The sequence below is a fragment of the Alexandromys fortis genome, unplaced genomic scaffold (assembly GCF_014885135.2).
Source record: "Alexandromys fortis isolate MF-2015 unplaced genomic scaffold, M_Fortis_MF-2015_v1.1 scaffold_1, whole genome shotgun sequence".
NCBI classification, from domain to species: Eukaryota; Metazoa; Chordata; class Mammalia; order Rodentia; family Cricetidae; genus Alexandromys; species Alexandromys fortis.
This window is the reverse complement of record NW_026067927.1, coordinates 20,535,325-20,555,321: the sequence shown is the minus strand read 5'-3', so window position 1 is coordinate 20,555,321 and position 19,997 is coordinate 20,535,325. Positions and strand designations below refer to the sequence as shown.

Genomic DNA, 19,997 nt, shown 5'->3' with positions numbered 1-19,997 from the left:
AGCAGAGGATGACCCTGAATTTCTGACACTTCTGCCTCAACCACTCAAGTGCTAGGATTCCAGGTGCGCACCACCATGCCTGGGCTAGATGTCGTTAAAAATGCTTGTCTCATTTCAGCTTCTTTCTCTTTCAGGTCTTCAGCCCTGCCCCCAGTTACCTGTTCCTTATGTTCTCACAGAGAGGCTGCTCCTCTAAATATCTGTGTGGAGAAAGAATGCCAGAAGAGGTTAATGCTATGCTGAATATTTTATTTATAATTTTATGTAAACATAATTTGCTTTATAGGCACAATATAACAATATAACGAAAGCTCTGAAGCCACAGACACATTAGACAATGTTCGGCTCATTCTGATAAAGCTTGACCTTCCCAGAAGCCTTTGCAGCTCCCTTAAGGCAAACAGAGACACTCTTTACACTTCCTCCAGGAAACAATCACGAGAGGGGAAGGAAGGTGCATAACACAAGAGTCCACAGGATGACTGACTGATTCTGGTTGTCCCTCACCCACCCTCCTGTTCTTCAGGGTGATGCTGGTCATACTCAGGTTCTATGTTCTCAGTGGTGGAGAGGTTTTTCATGTGACTTTCTATGCTTCTCTGCTGTACAGGACAAGACTATCTGGATTCTGAATGTGGGTCAGGTTCCATGTTCCCCGAAGGAGAAGCCTCCTATGGCCAGTGACCAGAAAAGGCTATTTCTACCTGCTAGTAATAGCGCTATGAGAGTAGTCCTCAATCTACCCACCCCTGAGCCTGGTGATGGTAGAAATACCCCTGATTATCTGATATTTAGCAAGGACCATCTTCTCTCTGGATAGCCAAACGCTAGAGCGCTAGTCACTCCCTGGGGATAGAAAATAAAAGTCTGAGGTTGGTACTCTCGATATTCTCATCCCTTGCCCTATTGGCTGGTGGTACCTGTTCTCATCTTCACATGTGACTTGCACAGTCACACTGAGGAAAGACTCCATTCAGGTAAATAGTTGGTGGGAAGTCATTCATCACCACGGATTCAGGATGGAGAAAAAGGATCACAACGAATGATGTGAGACTGGTTACAGAGACTTTGCAAACCAAGCAGGGGGATTGTTGAAATGTGTTCGTACCCAGCCCATGGGGAAAAGAGTGGGGTCCACCCTAAAGCTTATTAGTGGAGAAGGTGGGCAACACAGAAACCCTCTTAAAGTCTTCAAGAACATAAAGAAACTTTATGAACACCAACTCAAGGTCATGGGGGAGCCCATTAGGTCTTCCAGAAGTCAAAATAAATTCAGGGTGCTAATTGCCTGGGTGCCTTTTATAACTAGCTTAGTTTATGAGTGACATATGAACTGTTAGGGCAGAAGGGCTAGAAGGAAGCAATTAGGAGCCCCACTGTGGAGGGAGGGAGCCTCCTTTTCCTTTCAGGTAACTGTTGTCACCTCAAAGTCCATCAAAAAGGACAAGGATGCTTCTTTCAGGCTGGAAAACTGAACAGGGCATTGTGATCAAGCAGTCTGGCTCCTGATATCTAAGGAGGCTGCAAGTCAGCACCATGGTTCCGTGTGTTGGAGAGAGGGTCACACACTCAGCATCAGATGGTAGGTAGCCACCAACTGTATCCCTAATGCTGGTTGCACAGTAGAATAAATACGCTCCAAGAAGGCAAAAGAAACCAATTGATTCCTCAACCTCCAACGTGGTCTTCAAGGGAGCCCTTCCTTGGGAAAGGTGTTTCTGGGACAGGAACTTAGAAATAACCATGGTGATTCTGAAGGTTGAAAGTGAGAACCCAGGTGAGTTTAATGACGTCTGAGTCAGGCCTATCCCTGTTGAGTGTTCTTTAGGATTTAACTAAACTGTGTGTGACCACAGAGAAGACTCTGCTCATGAGACATGGTTTCAGAGGAGAGGTCTCTGTAACTGGTCCTCAGATAGATGCTGTTGACCCATCTCTATCCTAGAAAGAAACCACGCCCGTCTCCCTGGTTTTATGAATAAGAACCAGGGAACAGGGTTCAAGGGAGGCTCAAACCTTAAGATGCAGAGGCCAATGCAGAGACATGGCCTCTTGGAGGGTGACAAAGTACTGCTTAGAGAAGTCTGCATTTGTAAGACCGTGGACGCTGCTCCTGGCCTACTCTCTTGCCACCAGCCAAACTGACAAGTGCCATAGTTGGAGGCATAGCTGATCGCTGGCAGACAAAGAGTGTCATTGGCCTGAAGAATAATGGGATCTGGACAGGGCACTGTGACAACAATGCCTTTCAATCAAACGTGGCCTTGCCCATGTCTGGTTTCAGACATCAGGCCCCGTGGTCTTGTGTTAATCCGCAAGGCTATTCTAGAACTGTGAAGAAGGACCCGAAGAAGGATGGGTTTGATACGAGGGAGAGGGGAGAGTGTGATACATAGACCAGGGAGGGGCACAATACTGCATGGGATGGGGTTGGCACTGAATTCCAAACACAACAGTGATCAACGGCTTCTTAGCTCGGCTGACTGCAGACAAACACGACACGCACTGGACTACAGCGTTTGTTCACTGGGGCGCAGGAGAGTTCTCATGGCGGCCCTTTTCTTGCCAGCCATCCTCTACGGTCTCGGACACGAGGTCTTACTGGATGAAGGGCATCCTTTCCTTGTTCTCGCTGTCACCTTCGTGGTCCTCTTCCTCCTCTCCTGCCTCGCTGGTCTCTGTGCTGTCATTGGCCATCTGCAATTCAACAGAGGTCACGATGGAGGTTGTGTACCTGCTCCCTCACCATCCCTGAGCATTGGACAAGGCACTGTGGGGTGAACCTGTTTCAGAGTGTTCATCCACATAGGAGAAAAGTGCCTCTGGGGACCCCTTCTATACCCTTTACTAACACCCACTAAAGCCCAGCTGCTTCCTTTAATGTCACTTGTTAGCTCTGGAAGTGATCTCACTGGATACATCTTGAATCTTATGATGCCCTAGATTCAGTTTGACTTCATGCTGTCTTCCATCCAGAAGGGCTGTGACATCTTCCCTACCACCAATGCTCCAAATACCCATTCTTTACTGTCTCTTTGTTCCTTTGGGTGTCAGGGTAAAACAATTTTCAGAAAGCAAGAGGGGCAGACCAGAGCTCATGGTCTGAATGGGGGCGTTATTTGGCCTTAATTTGATGAGTTCTGCCCCTTTGGTCAAGCAGATGTAACCCCAGTCCAAGGGCCATCAGAATCTCATGGGTTCATGGAAATAGACAGTGCCTCTAAATAGCTCTGCAGTGGGATAATGCTCTTGTACACTGTAGAGCTTTGTCACTCATATTGGTTTAATAAAATGCTGACTGGCCAATAGACAGGCAGGAAGTATAGGTGGGGTGACTAGGAGAGTTCTGGGAAGAGAAAGGGCTTTCTAGCTGACCTAGAAGAACCTGTCAATCTCTAGCTCATAAATGGGACTAAAGCTGGAGTAGGAAACAACTTTCCCAGGTTGCAAATTGACTGAGTACCAGGCTTTGGAGGCACACAGTCAGAGCATCTGTGCATCGAGGGCTACACCATATGCCACCCCTCCCCCAAAGCAGCCAGTTTTTTTTTTTTTTTTGTTTTTTGTTTTCGAGACAGGGTTTCTCTGTGTTTTTTTTTTCCAAACATTTATTTATTTATTATGTATACAATATTCTGTCTGTGTGTATGTCTGCAGGCCAGAAGAGGGCACCAGACCTCATTACAGATGGTTGTGAGCCACCATGTGGTTTCTGGGAATTGAACTCAGGACCTTTGGAAGAGCAGGCAATGCTCTTAACCACTGAGCCATCTCTCCAGCCCCTCTCTGTGGTTTTGGAGCCTGTCCTGGAACTAGCGCTTGTAGATCAGGCTGGTCTCGAACTCACAGAGATCTGCCTGCTTCTGCCTCCCAAGTGCTGTTATTAAAGGCATGCGCCACCACCACCTGGCTAAAGCAGCCAGTTTTGGAACTCTGACTTGCTGTCTTCTTGTGGATTGCCTGGATATTGGGGTTTTGTCCTAATAAACGGAAGTGAATTGAACAGGAGCAGCAGGAGCATCCGGAGGCAGCAGGCACCATTCTATTGGGTACATGTAGTGCAGTGTTTAGAATTAACTAGGAAGTCTTCCCATTGGTAGCAACGGTAAAAGGTCCTTTTCTATCCAGTCCAGCAATTTTCCTGTCTTTCTCCACTTCCATCTCAACCCGGGGCTAATCCCTCATTCTGAAATCATCTAATCACCCCTGCTTTTTGAGAGTTTGGCCACTACCTGTATTTCCTTCTTCATCAACTGTCTACACCTGATGATCCATTTGCCTTTGGGTTTGAGCCAGGTGGGTTCCTCTGCATTCCACTTACCAGCGGAGTCGGGGTCTTTTCCACATCCAGGATTAGCTTCCCGATGTTCCCTCGGTCGTGGATGCGCTGCATGGCCTCCTTGACCTGAGACAGACACAAGGTAAGACATAAGTGCTGATTAGTGAGACGTGACTCCTGGAAAAAGGGCCTGGAACAGTCAATCTGCCCGCCTTCCACCAGAGGTCGCTGCAGCTCAAAGAGTGGTTCAGACAGCAACTTTTTGTGGCGCAAATATATTCATTCGCCGTGCGTCAATCATACACTCTGACCTTCTCCTGCACGTCTTGTGGGTCCGAACAGTGAAGATTACAGTTTTCACGATGAGAATATATATACTAAAAGTCAGAGTGGTCAGACTGGATGTTAAGCAGTGACTTACTTACTTAGGTGTTACATAACCCGAGTTCATACTTTCGCCAAATAAACCAGTTACCAGGGCTAAACCGCATTTTCGAAATTCCCATGATTTCTAGTTGCCGGGATGAAACTGTTTGGCTGTACTACACCTCCCTGTTTGTTCGGAGCCTTCCCTTCCACGGCTGTGTAGAAAGTGAACTGCAGGAGGCACTGTGGGGGCTAAACAGAAATGCAACCTCTCTTGCCTCACAAAAGTCAATTTATAAAACTTTATAATAGGTTGAGTCTAAATATTTTTCATAAAGTCTCAGAATTTAAAATATTTTTGTTCCTTCGGCCCACAAATATTCAGTAAATGTTGCTTCAAAGCTAGATGCTATGACATTACAAAAAAGAAGAAGAAAAAGTCAGACATAGTTAACTGTGTGTGAGGAATTCGGCCTGTGGCTGATGGAGGACTGTTTGTTTATTTGAAAATCAAAGGCTTCTTCTATTCATTTGGATCCAAACTCACAGAACCATTAAAATGTTTGTGTTCAAATTGCTTTTCTGGGACTTCAGAGACGCAATTCAATTTATGGGAGAAAAACATAAAAGATAATGACTTCATTGCTTTTCGTGGCAAAAGCTTGTAACGGCTTATATGTCACAGTAAAGGGATGGGTAAATAAACAATGGCTCCCACATTCATCTAGCAAATGGGAACGTTGCAGAGCCGTTAAGGAACAGAAAGATATATGTCACTAATTATAAAGGAGACACAGCAGGATCAAATGCTTTTGTAATCTTGCTAAATGAGAAAACCGACAGGCGAACATTTATTTACATCTCTATAAAAGTGTAGATATTCTAAAATGCCTAGGAAGTTTTGCAGGTGTACCTTGGAAGCTAAGTGGAGGAGAGGAAGGCCTTTTAACAATGTTATGTGGTAATGTGCTGCTAAGTCAGTATTTAAAATAAATATAAAGCATCTTTCAAATGCACTTTGTTTGTTTTTGGTCACTTTGTGGTGAGAAATAATCTCTGTTTTGTAAACTGATAGTGTCACGTGACTGTTAATTTTTTTTTTTTTTTGATACCGCTAAACAAACCGGTGGATTCCTTCCATTTACGTGGGGACTTCTGAAGGATTTTCACACGTGGTCATAGCAACAGGTAGCACGATTGGCCCCTGGCATCTGTGTCAGGTTGATTCTTAGCTCTTCATGGATTGCAACATGTGTGGTTGCTCTTCTATAAAGTAGTGTGGTATGTGTCTGCATAGAATCTACATAATTTCCCCATAGACTTTCAGTCCTTTAAGACTCTAGGTCACTTTTAACACCAAAGACAACATGATGCTGTGTTGTTCTGCCATCTAGAGAATCACGACAGCAAATCAAAGCATGCATGTTCATGCAATGCCCTTCCCCCCCACAAGTATTTCCTCTTCAAGGTTTGCTGAACTGCTGATGTAGAATCTGTACATGAGGCAGGCCCACTGTGTTTACTGACAAGCTCTATGTGGCGACAGAGAATTGTTAGTGTAGCTCTCTGCTTCTCCTGGGAGTCATTTCCTTGTGTGATTGTCTCCCCTTGAGTGTAGGCTGCAGCTAGGGACTGGCTTTCCTACAGAGCACAGAAGATGGGATGGGCTCCCCCTTCTAAGATTAAGTAATAGAAGACCACATCTGTGTTGTCATGACTCTGGTGAGGCATGCTTCATTGCTTGAATACCCTATAGAGTCCCTACATGACAGAGACCTAAGAAAACACTCCATCCAACAGTCAGTAAGGGACTGAGACCCTTAGCTCCTCTTGCCAACTACCCCTAAATAATTTAGAAGTCGAGTCTTCTCCAGCCAAGTCTCGAAATGGGGTCATATCCTGGCTGACATCTTGATTGTAGCCTTGTGGGAGTCAAAGGACCCAGCTAAATCATACCCAGCTCCCAGTACCCTATTCTGAGCCTATGAAATCACCAATGCTTTAAAGTTCACGCCTTTTTTTTTTTGTGGAGGGGGTAAACGAGATAATAAATATTTAACAGACTCCTACCTTGAATATATAATGCTTAGCTTGCAAGATACATGGAGTGCTCAATTTTCAGGGAAAGTACCCAGAGGCTAAGGAGCATAAGCAATTCACTCATGGCTATGAGGAACAGAAGTGTGGTTCAGAATCAGGTCAGAAAGACTTCAAATCCAGCATTTCTCCTCCCTTGATCCTCAGAAGTAGAAAGTAGTAGTAGAAGTAGAAAAAGTGGTAACAACATCCCTCACAGTGCTCCTTTTGGGTATTAGGGACCCTGGGTACCTTCTGTATCCTAGTCAAGTGCTCTACTACTGAGCTAACACCCTTAGTCTCTTTTTATTATTATTATTTTTCGAGACAGGGTTTCTCCGTGTAACAGTCCTGGCTGTCCTGGAACTAGCTCTTGTAGACCAGGCTGGCCTCGAACTCACAGAGATCCACCCGCCTCTGCCTCCCAAGTACTGGATTAAAAGCGTGCACCACTACCACCTGGCCCACCCTTAGCCTCTTGATGGTGGATTCTTGGGCTAAGCACTTGAGCACTGCCCCAAGTCCCTCATTGTCAGATTCTAGGCAAGTGCTCTACCTCTGAGCTATGTCCCTGTTTCCTCACTGGTGAATTCTGACCAAGCACTTTACAACTGAGTCACATTGCCAGACCTTTCCTTATGGTTTCTAGCCAGACACTCTGCTGCTAAGCCAAACCCCTAGCCCTTCATGGCTATGGTAGTTTGAATGTAACTGGCCCCTGTGATCTCATAGGGAGTGGCACTATTAGGTGGTGTGGCTTTGTTGGAGTGGGCATGGCCTTGTTAGAGGAAGTGTGTCACTGTGGGGGCAGAGTTTGGGGTTTCCAGTGTCTCCGTTGACTTCCTGTTGATTGCAAGATGTTCTCAGCTGTTCTTCCAGCACCACATCTGCTTGCATGCTGCCATGCTCCCCACCATGGATGATAATGGGCTGAATCTCCGCAAGTGTAAGTGAGCCACCCAACTAAATGTTTTCCTTTGTAAGAGTCACCATGGTCATGGTGTCTCTTGACAGCAATAGAAACCCTGACTAATGTGGGAGCCAGCCATAATAAGCTAAGTATGGACATGCCACCCAAAGGAAGTTCTTTGCCAGAGTAGAACTCTACCTTTGATAAATTTGATAAGATGGCCGGCTCAGGTGACTTCTTGTTGAGACAATGCCTGGCTGCAGGAGGAAGCACAAGCTGAGATTATCCAACCCCCACCCAAGAACAAACCATTCAAAGGAAATGCCTGGCATTCCAACCATTGTAGGTAGGATCCCCTGCCAGCACACATTCACCAGGACACCCCTAGACAAATGTCAGCCAATCAGAGGTCCTGAACCTCAGAAACCCCTCACCCCCACCTTTACTACTATAAAAACCCAATTCTAATTGAACTCGAGGCTCTCAGTGGTTATTCCAATACGTTGGACACGCGGAGAGACCGAGTTTGCAAACTTGATGAAAATAAAGGCTCTTTGCTTTTACATATGGGATTCGGTTTCCTTGTTGGCTTTCAGGGGACTTCATGGATTTGGGCTTAACAACTAACACACTGGCAGATTCTAGGCGACTGTCCTAACACTGAGCCAGGTCCCCAGTCCCTCCATGGTGAATTCTAGGCAAGTATTCTACCACAGAGCTACACGCCAACTTTTCTTTTACTTTTTATTTTGAGACAGGATTTTACTAAGTTTCCCAGGGTGGGCTGGAACTCAGTCTAAAGTCCAAGTAGGCAATGAGCTTGTAATCTTCCTGCCTCAGCACCTGGAACAGCCAGGATGACAGGACACAGTTAGGTATACTTTAAGCTGCTTCTGTACTAAATTGGAGTCCAGGGAAATGCAAAGAGCTGTTTTCTCACAAGCTCAAGTGAGGCAAGTCCCCTGCCGGCTGCCTTTAATCTGCATATTTCTGGAAATTTCTCTCAGAAATGAAACATCGCCTTGAAGTCTTGTCTATGGAAAATGGATAAAGGACCAGAAGTAATCTCAAGAGTTTATTTAATTACCCAACCCCAGTCATGCTGTTTGACGCTCCATGCTCTGTTATGGTTGCTCCTGGAGCTGTGCAGGAGCCCCACTGGCAGAGGCTTAGAAGGAAGGAGACTACCACGTTTGATCAATTCTTCATCGGGCACAGTGAGGAGCATTTTGCACGCATGGTGCTATTTCATCCAATGCTGAGCTTCTTGAGGGAATATTTGCCCCAGCTTTTCGCTGATGAGAAACACAGGAGGAAGCATCTGAGAGATCCGCCTCTGGCTGTCAATCAAACCATGCGGGAGAAGGTAAGTGCCAGCTTCTCCCTCTAAGGATCTGGGAAAAACCCGTTACAGGGCTCTGCTGGCCACACCCCAAGATTGCCCTCCGCTGACACTTCTGCATGTTGCTCAGACTTTACTGCCAATGTATCAGCTTATAAAAGGTCCCCTAATAGGTGATGTTCTCCAGCTGTTTGAGAGCACATGGGAAGATTTGTCTCCTCCACATTTAAGACTTTTCCTCATGCCCCTTTCTGTTTGAAACTAACATGGCGTTGAAGAGAAGGGTCTTGTAGGCTTGCGTCGTCTAATCCAGGAGCCACAGATCACCTGTGACAACAGGACCTGCTCTTTCTTGAATGTGGTATTAACTGCCACCTACTGTCACCATGAAATATGTGCTGGATTCCAGAGATTTAGTAGTAGTTAGGAAGCCACCCTTTTGCAAAATTAGGCCTGGAGAGATGGCTCAGTAGTTAAGAACACAGGCTGCATTTGTAGAAGACCAGAGTTTGGTTGCTAACACCCATATCAGGTATCGGGTAACTCACAGTTACCTGTAACTCCACCTCTAGGGGATTCAGTGCCTTCTTCTGACCTCCATGGTCACGTGTGCTCATACTGTGTGCTGTGCAGGCATCCTTGTGTACATACACACACATGCACACACCTAAAAATCATTTTTAATCATCTTAATTATTTTATAAACCGAAAAAAGAGTGTAAGGTATCTCAGTGAGGAGTGTGGAAAATGCTTAAAGGGCCAGATTATAATATTTAGAGATGGGCTTAAGGAAGGCACGTTCAAGTTATCTTCTTGTCCTCTTCTGAATGGGATTAGTAGAACACTTCAAAGTTTCAGCAGTGTCTTGTCAAGTATACTGTTTTGCTCTTGACTGGCTGCCCCAGGAGCAATGTCTTTTATCCTAGTGACCAAAAATACTGCCTTCAGTTCTTGCACCCTTTACTCCACAACTGAAGATATGCTTGAAGCTTGGCAGGCTGTCTGCTGCGCCTCTGCATGCTTCAGATCGCCTCCTGGAGCTTCCCAGTCCTGGCACTAAGTCAGTGGACAGCTCAGCTGTGAGCTCTTCCTGGAGCTTGTCCTTTGTTGTTCTATGCCTCTTACACTTGACCTTCACAATCTGGCCAAGTGCTGTGGGGTCCTGGCCAGTAACAACAATGCCACCCCTGGGCTTGTAATGTCTACACCAACCTCTATATTGTAAGCCAACAGAATAACACAGTTAAATACAAACACAAAACAAGTTACAGGAATGGCAAAAGGCTTCCTGACTAGGCACAGGGAGAAATTTTTAAAAAGCAGCTAATGAAATTGATTTTTAGTAATGTAGTTTATCAACTCTATCTGTTCTACTTAGCTGTAATTGTCAACTCCTTAGTATAATTTGAGAAGGGAGTCTCAGCTGAGGGGCTGCCCAGAGCAGACTGATTCTCCTGTGGGTGTGTCTTGTTAATTGGTGTAGGAGGGCCTGGACCTCTGTGGGTGGCACCATTCCCTTGGAAGGTGGTCCTGTCCTGTACGCAAAAGCTAGCAACGTATTGATCTATGAGTTATCCAACACCATGTTCCTCCACAATTTCTACTTCAAGTTCCTGCCCTGACTTCCTTCAGTGATAGACTGTGGGCTGAAATAAACCCTTTCCTTCCCTAAGTTTGCTTTTTGGTCTTGATAGTTTTCACAGTGACAGGCTGTAACTGGGACACTATTCAAATGTCTTTCATTTCAATATGTACTCAAAATGATATTAAGTTATTGATGTGTGTTTGCTCTGCGTTTTGGAAATTTGGGATATCCTGCAAACTTACAAAGTATCCCAACTGGACTAGCCCCTCTTCAAATACTCAGAGGCCCCACATGGCTCATGGACAGCTTTGGGGTGCCTACAGGGATCCCCAGTACAAAGGAAGGTCAGCATATGACAAGGTGCGGAATGAATGCATACCTAAGTGGACAGATGAGGGAACGAGTGGTTGAGATGCTATGTGGCTGAGCCTCACCCATTGGGTTTCCATCCTGTGTCTACCCCACCTCCCGGAATGGGGCAGGCTGTCTCTTGGTGGCCTGCTCTGTGCTTCCTGGGTGGCCTGGAGGGAACTGTTCCTAATCGGAGCTGTGTTCCCCATACCCTGGGGGAGACAACAGCTTCTGCTAGCTGTTAGGGCAGCCAGATGTGTCTCAGCAGCTGGATTTCCCAGGGCTGGGCGTTCTAGAAGTTCTCAGTCTATATCCACTGGCACTAGCTTCCCATCCACGCAGTGGGAGGCAGGGTATCTGAGTCGTGCCATCTAGACACCCCGGCCTTTCGAATCCTGAAGTCATTTGAGCCTTTTCTGAACTGGCTGTTTTTCATGAGACTACTTGGATGACGACCCAAGCAGATAGTGACACAGGCAATTGTCTCTGCTTCTCCTTGGTAACACTGTTTGATGTCCTTAGGTTTTGTCTTCCTCCTGCATGCAACAGCAATACCTATGCTATTATCTACTCCCTCTTCCATCTGACAGTTCCAAATCCCAGGCACAATGGGTGTGCTTTTTTTTTTTAAGACTTCTCTATTTTTAAATTCATGGCTTTATCTCTCTCTCTCTCTCTCTCTCTCTCTCTCTCTCTCTGTGTGTGTGTGTACATGCACAGGAGTGCTGTACCCTTGCAGATCAGAAAAGGGCATTGTATCCCCTGGAGCTGGAGTTACAAGCAGTTGTGAACTATCCTACTCGAGTACTGGGAACCAAACTCAGGTCCTCCAGGAGACCAGCAAACACTTTTAACTGCTGAGCCATCTCCCCAGCCCCTGCTCTACTTTGAAGGACTCTCACCTTCCCTTATTAAACAGGTTAATCATAAAGATAAACACTCCACAATGCCCTCAAGAATATATGTACTCCAAAGAGATAGAATGATGCTTGGTTATGAAGAAAGCATGGCAGTGGAGAGGGGTCACCTGCTCAGGTATGACAGGGAAGGGCAGCGGACCTCCACAGTGTTCCCTGTCACCCCATGTCCAGCATTCCCTGCTTACTAACTACCTTCCATTCCTGTGGGGACCCCAGCATTGCCCTGCAAAGCCTCAGGACCTCAGCTGGAATCCAGACTCCTGCTTTCATTATATGATGTTATCGCCTAATGTTCCTGGGACATCTCCCCGCTGTGAAGTGTAGGTAAAGTTTTGTATATATTTGTTCTGCTTGCTGTAACAAATTACTTCTGGCCTAGTACTCGAAGCACACATTCATTTTCCTATAGCTCTCGGAGGTCACGGATCTGATGTGGGTCAAACTGGTCTAAAATCAAGGTAGGTTCAAGACCATTTATCTCTCTGCAGGCTCAAAGGAGGAACACGTTTCTTTGGCTTTTCCAGCGTCTAGAACCTTGCATCCCTTTGCCAGTATGTCCCTACTACCATCTTCAAAGCCAGCAGTGTAGAACCTCCTCATCTTTCCGACTTGGGCCTTCTTGCCTCTGGCTTTTAAGGACACGTGTGATTACTCAGAGCCCTTAAAGATAATCCAGGATAGCGCACCCGTCTCAAGATCGGTAAACTAGTTTCAACTGTGAAATCACCTTTGCTTTGTGAGGCCGTGTGAGCCCCACCCCCAGGTTCCGGGGTTGAGAATATAGATGTCTCTGTCCATCACAAGGTTAGGTCCACCTCACAGAACCACCATTCTGAAGAGCGACAGAGATGGCACATCAGGAATTTGCCACAGTGATTGGCCCAAACTAAAATCATATGCTGTCTGCTCAGGACCAGGAAGATGTTCTCTACCAACTTTAGGAGGAAACCTGGGGTCTCAGTGCCCTCTATTGGAATTCTGAAAGATAACCAAGTTCTCCCAGAGAGCCTGTCCTAGTGACTTAGGTAGGGCTTGAGGAGGTGAGAAAATAAGCCACTCACAGGCTGGACGCCTCTTGCCACTGGCCCTGCACATGTGACATCCAGACCTGGCTGTGGCACAGGGATGATGTGGTGTGACTGAGAGGACCTGGTCATTGACATGAGGGCGGTAAGAACTAAAGATAGCTCACTGTGATGCTCTAAGACCCGAATGAGTCAGAGCAGGTGACGAGTGAGGGTGTCTGATGTCACCACAGGGACGACAATGATGATGCACATCCATATAAAGTCCCCCATTGTCATCTTTGACCTTCACTGTTGAACAGTATACCGTAGTGAACATTGATTTCTTCTTCACTGTTGGACAGTGTACCGTGGCGAACATTGATTTCTTCTCCCATCATCCCTAAAATGTGGATTCAAGACCGAACAGGCCCTGGGATCGGAGATTCAGGATTAGGAAGAGGAGAAAGAACAAGAAGGTGAATGGCTCAGAAGGAGGAAGGCCAAAGGCAGGCAGGTGTCCCTGGTTCTGATGATGCAGAGGGTGAAGGGATCAGTATCCTGGGACTCTTATCTCTTGTATTTGGCTTCTTTACAGAACCATAAGCAACTAAGATTCTTGTTCTTCAAACCCATTCTCCATGCAAATTGCCCTAGCGGATGCACCCAAGGTTAAACATAGACTCTAATGGAGGTCGCAGCCTCCTAATAGAGGTTCTCAGAATAATTTGTTTAAAGCTACTTCATCGTGTGCAGGTAGCCTTACTCACAGAGTCCCTGGGTGATTTGTGTAGCCTCTGCACTGCAGCCTAGCGTAGTTCATCTGCTGCCATCAGCTACGCTCTGCATGAAGTCCATTGTGCTTAATGCTCAGGCCATGACCCACAAGGAAAACTTAATTGGCTCACAGCATGTAGGATCAGGGGAGCTGTGGAGCAATTATGATCAAACGAGCTTATTTCTATCTACACCAGAACAAGGAGAGATGAAGTTTCCAGAGGCCCAGCCATGCTGGCTCACGGATTGCACTCTTGGTGTTCTGTTTGGTCTCAAGATATTGTGCCTCTCATCCATTCTTGGACATCTTTGCTCATTCCTCTGCCAGAGTCTCTGGCAGAAGAACAGAAGACAAGCAGGATCGTGGAGGCTTCCCCGTGTCATTCCTGCCTAGTGGAGGCAAACAGTGGAGGCAGATTTCTGGCAGGAGCTAGGTCTCTGTAATGGCAGCCATGACCAGGTCCCAGCTCCCAGCTAACCTCTCTGGCATCTGGTAGTCCTGACAATCATAAAGATATTTTAAAGAGATATTTGTGTCCTTTTTGGCTAACAGTCTATTGAAACAAAGTGCCCCCAAGGAATTGGAATTTCCCCCAGAAATGTCATGCAGGGAAAAGAAAAACAATCAAACATGGTGCCAACCGGAAGGGAAGCTTGTGTCCCAGGAAGGAATTTCACACAGTTCTGACAACTAACCATAACTCTAACCACACACTCCAGAAAGACTGGAGCTCAGACAATGATAGACAGGGCCACCACTGGACCAGGACAGTTAGGTTATACTTATCTCTGGCCTCAGCTTTAACCCAAACCTCCTTATGGAACCCTGGAGATGGACTGTGGGATGGGGTGGGGGCTCGGTCCCATTGTTCTTCCCAGAGTGGCCACACTGGATAAATCTCCCTTTCCTGGTTTTTCCTCTTGCATTTTTTTTCTCATTAAGAGAGGATGGATGCTTTTAATCTCAGCACTTGGGAGTCAGAGGCAGACAAATCTCTGTGAGTTCGAAGCCAGCCTGATTTACACAGCGAGTTCCAGGCCAGGCTCCAAAGCCAGACAGAAAAACCCTGTCTCAAAGATTGGACGCACAAATAACAAACACAAACACAGCTTAGTGGATCTGTCAGGGACCAGGTTCTGACCCTTACAAGCCCAGTAATGGTGATGGTTATTCTTTTCCACACACCTTCAAGACCTTTCTATTATAGCTGGTTTGTAGATGTCTCAACTTCTTTGTTGGTTTCTTCAAGTCTGAAACCTCTCAGTAGACACACCTGTCATTTAAAGTCTTCCAACCCTGGGGTTAATGTGCTACTGTTTTATCTAGGACGCTTCAATTGGCACATAGACATTCATCAAATCAACTGGAGCAAGGCCATCATTTGAGAGGATTGCTATGAATCTGAGGCCAGCCTGAGATAAACTGTGAGACCCCATTTCAACAAACAAACAAACAAACAAAATGTGTTGAGTGTGCACTCAAACTCAGGTCTGGGAAGACTGATGGGCACGTGCTATCTCCAAGAGTCTCTGGTGGTGCTGCCCTTACACACAAGCTTAGACACAACACTGCCATTTGCTCATTGCTCATGGGCATGAGGACACTGTGGATAGCAAGTTTGACCTGGCTGGAGGACCAGGGAGAAATATGGAAATGAAATAATTGATCTGGGATTTAAAGAATGAGTGGAGTAATAGCCAACATCAATTTAAATGGAGAGAAATTCACAGCAATCCTGCTGAAATCAGGAACAAGACAAGGTTGTCCATTCTCTCTATATCTATTCAATGAAATTCTTGAGGTCATAGTTAGAGCATAAAGACAGCAAAAGGAGATCAAGGGAATACACATAGAAAAAGAAGAAGTCAAACTTTCATGATTTGCTGACAATATAATAGTTTACATAAGCAACCCCCAAAATTCTACCAAGGAACTTCTACAACTCATAAACACCTTCAGTAATATAGCAGGATACAAGATTAACTGAAGGGGGCTGGAGAGATGGCTCAGTGGTTAAGAGCATTGTCTGCTCTTCCAAAGGTCCTGAGTTCAATTCCCGGCAACCACATGGTGGCTCACAACCATCTGGAATGAGGTCTGGTGCCCTCTTCTGGCCTGCAGGCATACACACAGACAGAACACTGTATACATAATAAGTAAATAAATAAATATTTAAATAAAAAAAAGATTAACTGAAAAAAATAATCAGAAGCCCTCTTGTACACAGATGATAAATTGGGCTGAGAAAGAAATCAGAGAAACACCACCTTTCACAATAGCCACAAATAACATAAAATATCTTGGAGTAACTCTAACAAAACAAGTGGAAGACCTGTATGACAAGAACTTTAAATCTTTAAATAAAGAAATTGAAGAAGACACCCGAAAGGTCTCCCATGCTCTTGGATAGGCAGAATTAACATAGTAAAAATGACAATCTTACCAAAAGTAATCTACAGATTCAATGTAATGCCCATCAAAATACCAGAAAAATTATTCACAAGTCTTGAAAGAACAGTACTCAACTTTATATGAAAAAGCAAAAAACCCAGGATAGCCAAAACAATACTGTACAATAAAGTAACTTCTGGAGGCATCACAATCCCTGACTACAAACTCAAGTACAGAGCTACAGTATTGAAAACAGCCTGGTATTGGCATAAAAAGAGACAGGAGGACCATGAAACCAAATCAAAGATAGAGATATTAATCCACACACCTACAAATGCCTGATTTGTAGAAAGAAGCAAAAATATAAAATGGAAAAAAGAAAGCATATTTAACAAATAACACTGGTGTAACTGGATATCAACATGTAGAAAAATGAAAATAGATCCATATCTATCTCCATGCACAAAACTCAAGTCTAAATGGATCAAAGACTTCAACATAAAGCCAACCACACTGAATATCAGAGAAGAGAAAGTAGGAAGTACACATTGACACAGGAGACCACTTTCTAAATAGAACCCCAGTAACACAGACACTGAGAGAAACAATTAATAAATGGGACCTCCTAAAACTGAAAAGCTTCTGTAAAGCAAGGGACATGGTCAACAAGACAAAATGGCAGCCTACAGAATGGTAAAAAATCTTCATCAACCTCACATCAGACAGAGGTCTGATCTCCAAAATATACAAAAGAACTCAAGAAATTGGTCATCAAAAAGAACAAATAATCCAATAAAAAATGGAGTACAGAGCTAAACAGAGAACTCTCAACAGAGGAGTCTAAAATGGCTGAAAGACACTTAAGGAAATGCTCAACATCCTTAGTCATCAGAGAAATGCGAATCAAAACAACTTTGAGATTCCATCTTACACCTGTAAGAATGGCCAAGATTGAAAACACTGATGACAACTTATGCTGGAGAGGTTGTGGGGTAAAGGGAACACTTCTGCATTGCTGGTGGGAGAGCAAGCTGGTACAGCCTCTTTGGATGTCAGTGTGGTGGATTTCTCAGAAAATTAGGAAACAACCTTCCTCAAGACCCAGTAATACCACTTTTGGGTATATATCCAAAGGATGTTCAATTGTACCACAGGGACATGTGCTCAACTATGTTCATAGCAGCATTGTTTGTCATAGCCAGAACCTGGAAACAACGTAAATATCCCTTGACTGAAGAATGGATAAGGAAAATGTGGTACATTTACACAATGGAGTACCACACAGCAGAAAAAAAAAATGACACAATGAAATTTGCAGGCAAATGGATGAAGCCAGAAAACATCATTTTGAGTGAGGTAATCCAGACCCAGAAAAACAATTATCACATGTACTCACTCATTAGTGGTTTTTAAACATAAAGCAAAGAAAACCAGCCCACAAATCACAATCCCAGAAAACCTAGACAATAACGAGGACCCTAAGAGAGACATACATGGATCTAATCTACAAGAAAAGTAGAAAAGGACAAGATCTCCTGAGTAAATTGGGAGCATGGGGACCTTAGGAGAGGGTTGAAGGGGAGGGGAGAGGCAGGGAGAGGAGCAGAGAAAAATGTAGAGCTCAATAAAAATAAAAATAAAAACAAGCAAGCTGCCTGTGTGCAGGCATTTCTTTCTTTCTCTACTGCTGACTGCAGATGCGCTGTGCTAGCTGTTTGAAGGTCCTGACACCTTGACATCTCCACAATGATGGGCTTTAACCTGACACCTGGATGTCTCCACAACGATGGGCTGTAACCTGGCAATGTAAGTTGCACAATAATGGGCTGTAACCTGGAATTGTATGTTGAAATAAATTCCTTTCTCCCCTGGTTGTCAGAGTGCGCTTTTTCACAGCAAAAGAGATGAATAAGAACACGCATCGTACAGACAGAACATCCCCGTATTTCCACACCACTCCTTGACTGGCTCCTTCTTTTAGACTTGGGCAATGAGAGGGCTATAGGAAGCTCAGCCTTTTGTTTGGCGTTTCACTGCATGCTTCACAAGAACCAATTTTCTTTTGAACAGTGTGAAAGGCACAAAGTCATTAAGGTACAAATGGCATCACTTAATAACCATGGCACTGGGCTGGTGTCGTGAATAGTAATAAAAAACTGTCCGACTAAGATAGGAAAAGAAATGAGGATGGATAACCATGAATCGCTGGGCCTATTAGATGATAAATTAAAAGCTTTGAAAATGAAGCATCGAGGAATAACCACAACGACAAGACACATCTAGTAAAGCCAGCTGTGAGACACTACACTGACCATGCCCATCTCTGGGAGGGAGGGACAAAGGACTGCTTGAAATCAAAATGAGTGAGGGAGAGCAGAATAATCAGGATAAGTGCGCACAGGATCTGAATCTCCTGGTTCTGCTGTGTACTTTCAGATATGAAAGTGATTGATCCTGAAAATTAAAAATATACTTATTTTATTTTTAATTATGTGTGTGTGTGGGGGGGGTATGTTTATGTGAATGTAGGTATCTATAGAGTCCAGAAGAGGGCATGAGACCCCTTAGAACTGGAGTTTACAGTCAGTTATGAGCCATGGTAGATGGGTTCTGGGAACCGATTATGGGTCCTCTGCAAGAGCAGCGAGTGTTCTTAACTGTTGAGTCATCTCTCCATTCTCAGCCCCAAGGATTTATGGAAGAATGACTGGAAATATGAAACGCCAGGTCCATGGACTGACCTGCGAGGCAGGGAACAAAATGGAGGCAGTCCTCATCTCCTCTTTAAATAAGCTGCACGTGGATCTTTGTGGTAATGCAGGGCATGGAGCCACATTTAAGGAGGAACTTGTTCTCAGAACCATGCAAGTGTAGGGTTAGCACCTGAAAGTGAGTACTGCCTTAAATTTTTGTACTCTAGCAACCACTTTGTCTTCTTCTTGTCTGGGCTTATACGGACGACTATTGTTTTGGAAGGCAGGGGATGAATTGGCTATTAAATTTAAATATAAATTTATATTAAGTTGCCTTAAGGCAACTCTACTTGGCAATAGGATAGCTGGTGGGAATACTTCAAGAAGATTGTGTTTGTGTAGACAGATACACGATTGTGCATGTGTTGACCTTGGGTGTCCTCCTAAGATATTCTCCACCTCATCTTTCAATCACTTTCTACCATGTACTTTGAGACAGGGTCTCTCGCTGAACCTGGAGCTTACCTATTATTATTCCTGACCAGCTAGCTCCCCGGATCCTCCAGGCTCTGCCTCTCCCGTGCTGGGATTACAGACGTGTATCACTGTGTGTGGCCCTAGGCTTCTGTGGCAAGCACTTCACTGAGCCATCTCTCCAGTTCCCTCAAGAGGATTGTTAAGAGGCCCTTAGTAGTGAGCCCTGGCTCAGAAGACACCAGGAAGATAGCGAGAGTAAGAGGAAAGACGAGCAGAAAGCAAGTCAGAACCACCTGGATGGAGTGATTCTTTCTTCTGTTATGAGCACCTGGATGGCATGGTGTCCCTTGGACAAGCATATATTGTGGTCATATAGAGGTTCAAAAGAATTAAACAGAGGCGTAGCCAGCCATCATGCAACAGAAATCTCACCTAAGAAACTATTGTTCTACCTAGGGAAAGTTTAAAATAATCTGAGCATTCGACATCTGTGAGGTTCCACAAGACAATGGGAGTAGGGAAATATATAGTTTTTTGTTGTGTTCAGGTTCTTTTTTGATATGATTTTGGCTGGCCAGGAGTATTAGTGAACTCAGAGACTATATTTAAATTTTATTTTTTATTTTTGGATATTTTAGAAAAAAAAAACTCCTCAAATTAGGAAGAGATAGAGTATTTTTGCCTGAGAGAATCTAGTTCCTTACTAAGGATTGACGACGACCTTGCTGCCAGATCAAGTGGGTTTTACGTGCTCAGAGAGCGACAATTGAGTCCTTCCTAACTATGCCTGAGGGTTTTCACCTGGAATTATCAAAAAAAAAAAAA

At 44.7% G+C, this 19,997-nt stretch overlaps 1 protein-coding gene across 1 annotated transcript in view; it reads right to left on the bottom strand.

The window, feature by feature from the left end:
- Positions 1-253: 253 nt before the first annotated feature.
- The window catches only part of Vat1l (vesicle amine transport 1 like), a 153,562-nt gene continuing 133,818 nt past the window's right edge, over positions 254-19,997 (bottom strand). Inside the window, exons 8-9 of the mRNA XM_050143850.1 lie at positions 4,322-4,405; positions 254-2,697 (exon numbers count right to left, since the gene is read on the bottom strand). Coding sequence (XP_049999807.1) covers positions 2,599-2,697; positions 4,322-4,405 — 183 coding nt within the window. The 3' untranslated portion in view covers positions 254-2,598. The remainder of the gene's footprint in view (positions 2,698-4,321; positions 4,406-19,997) is intronic.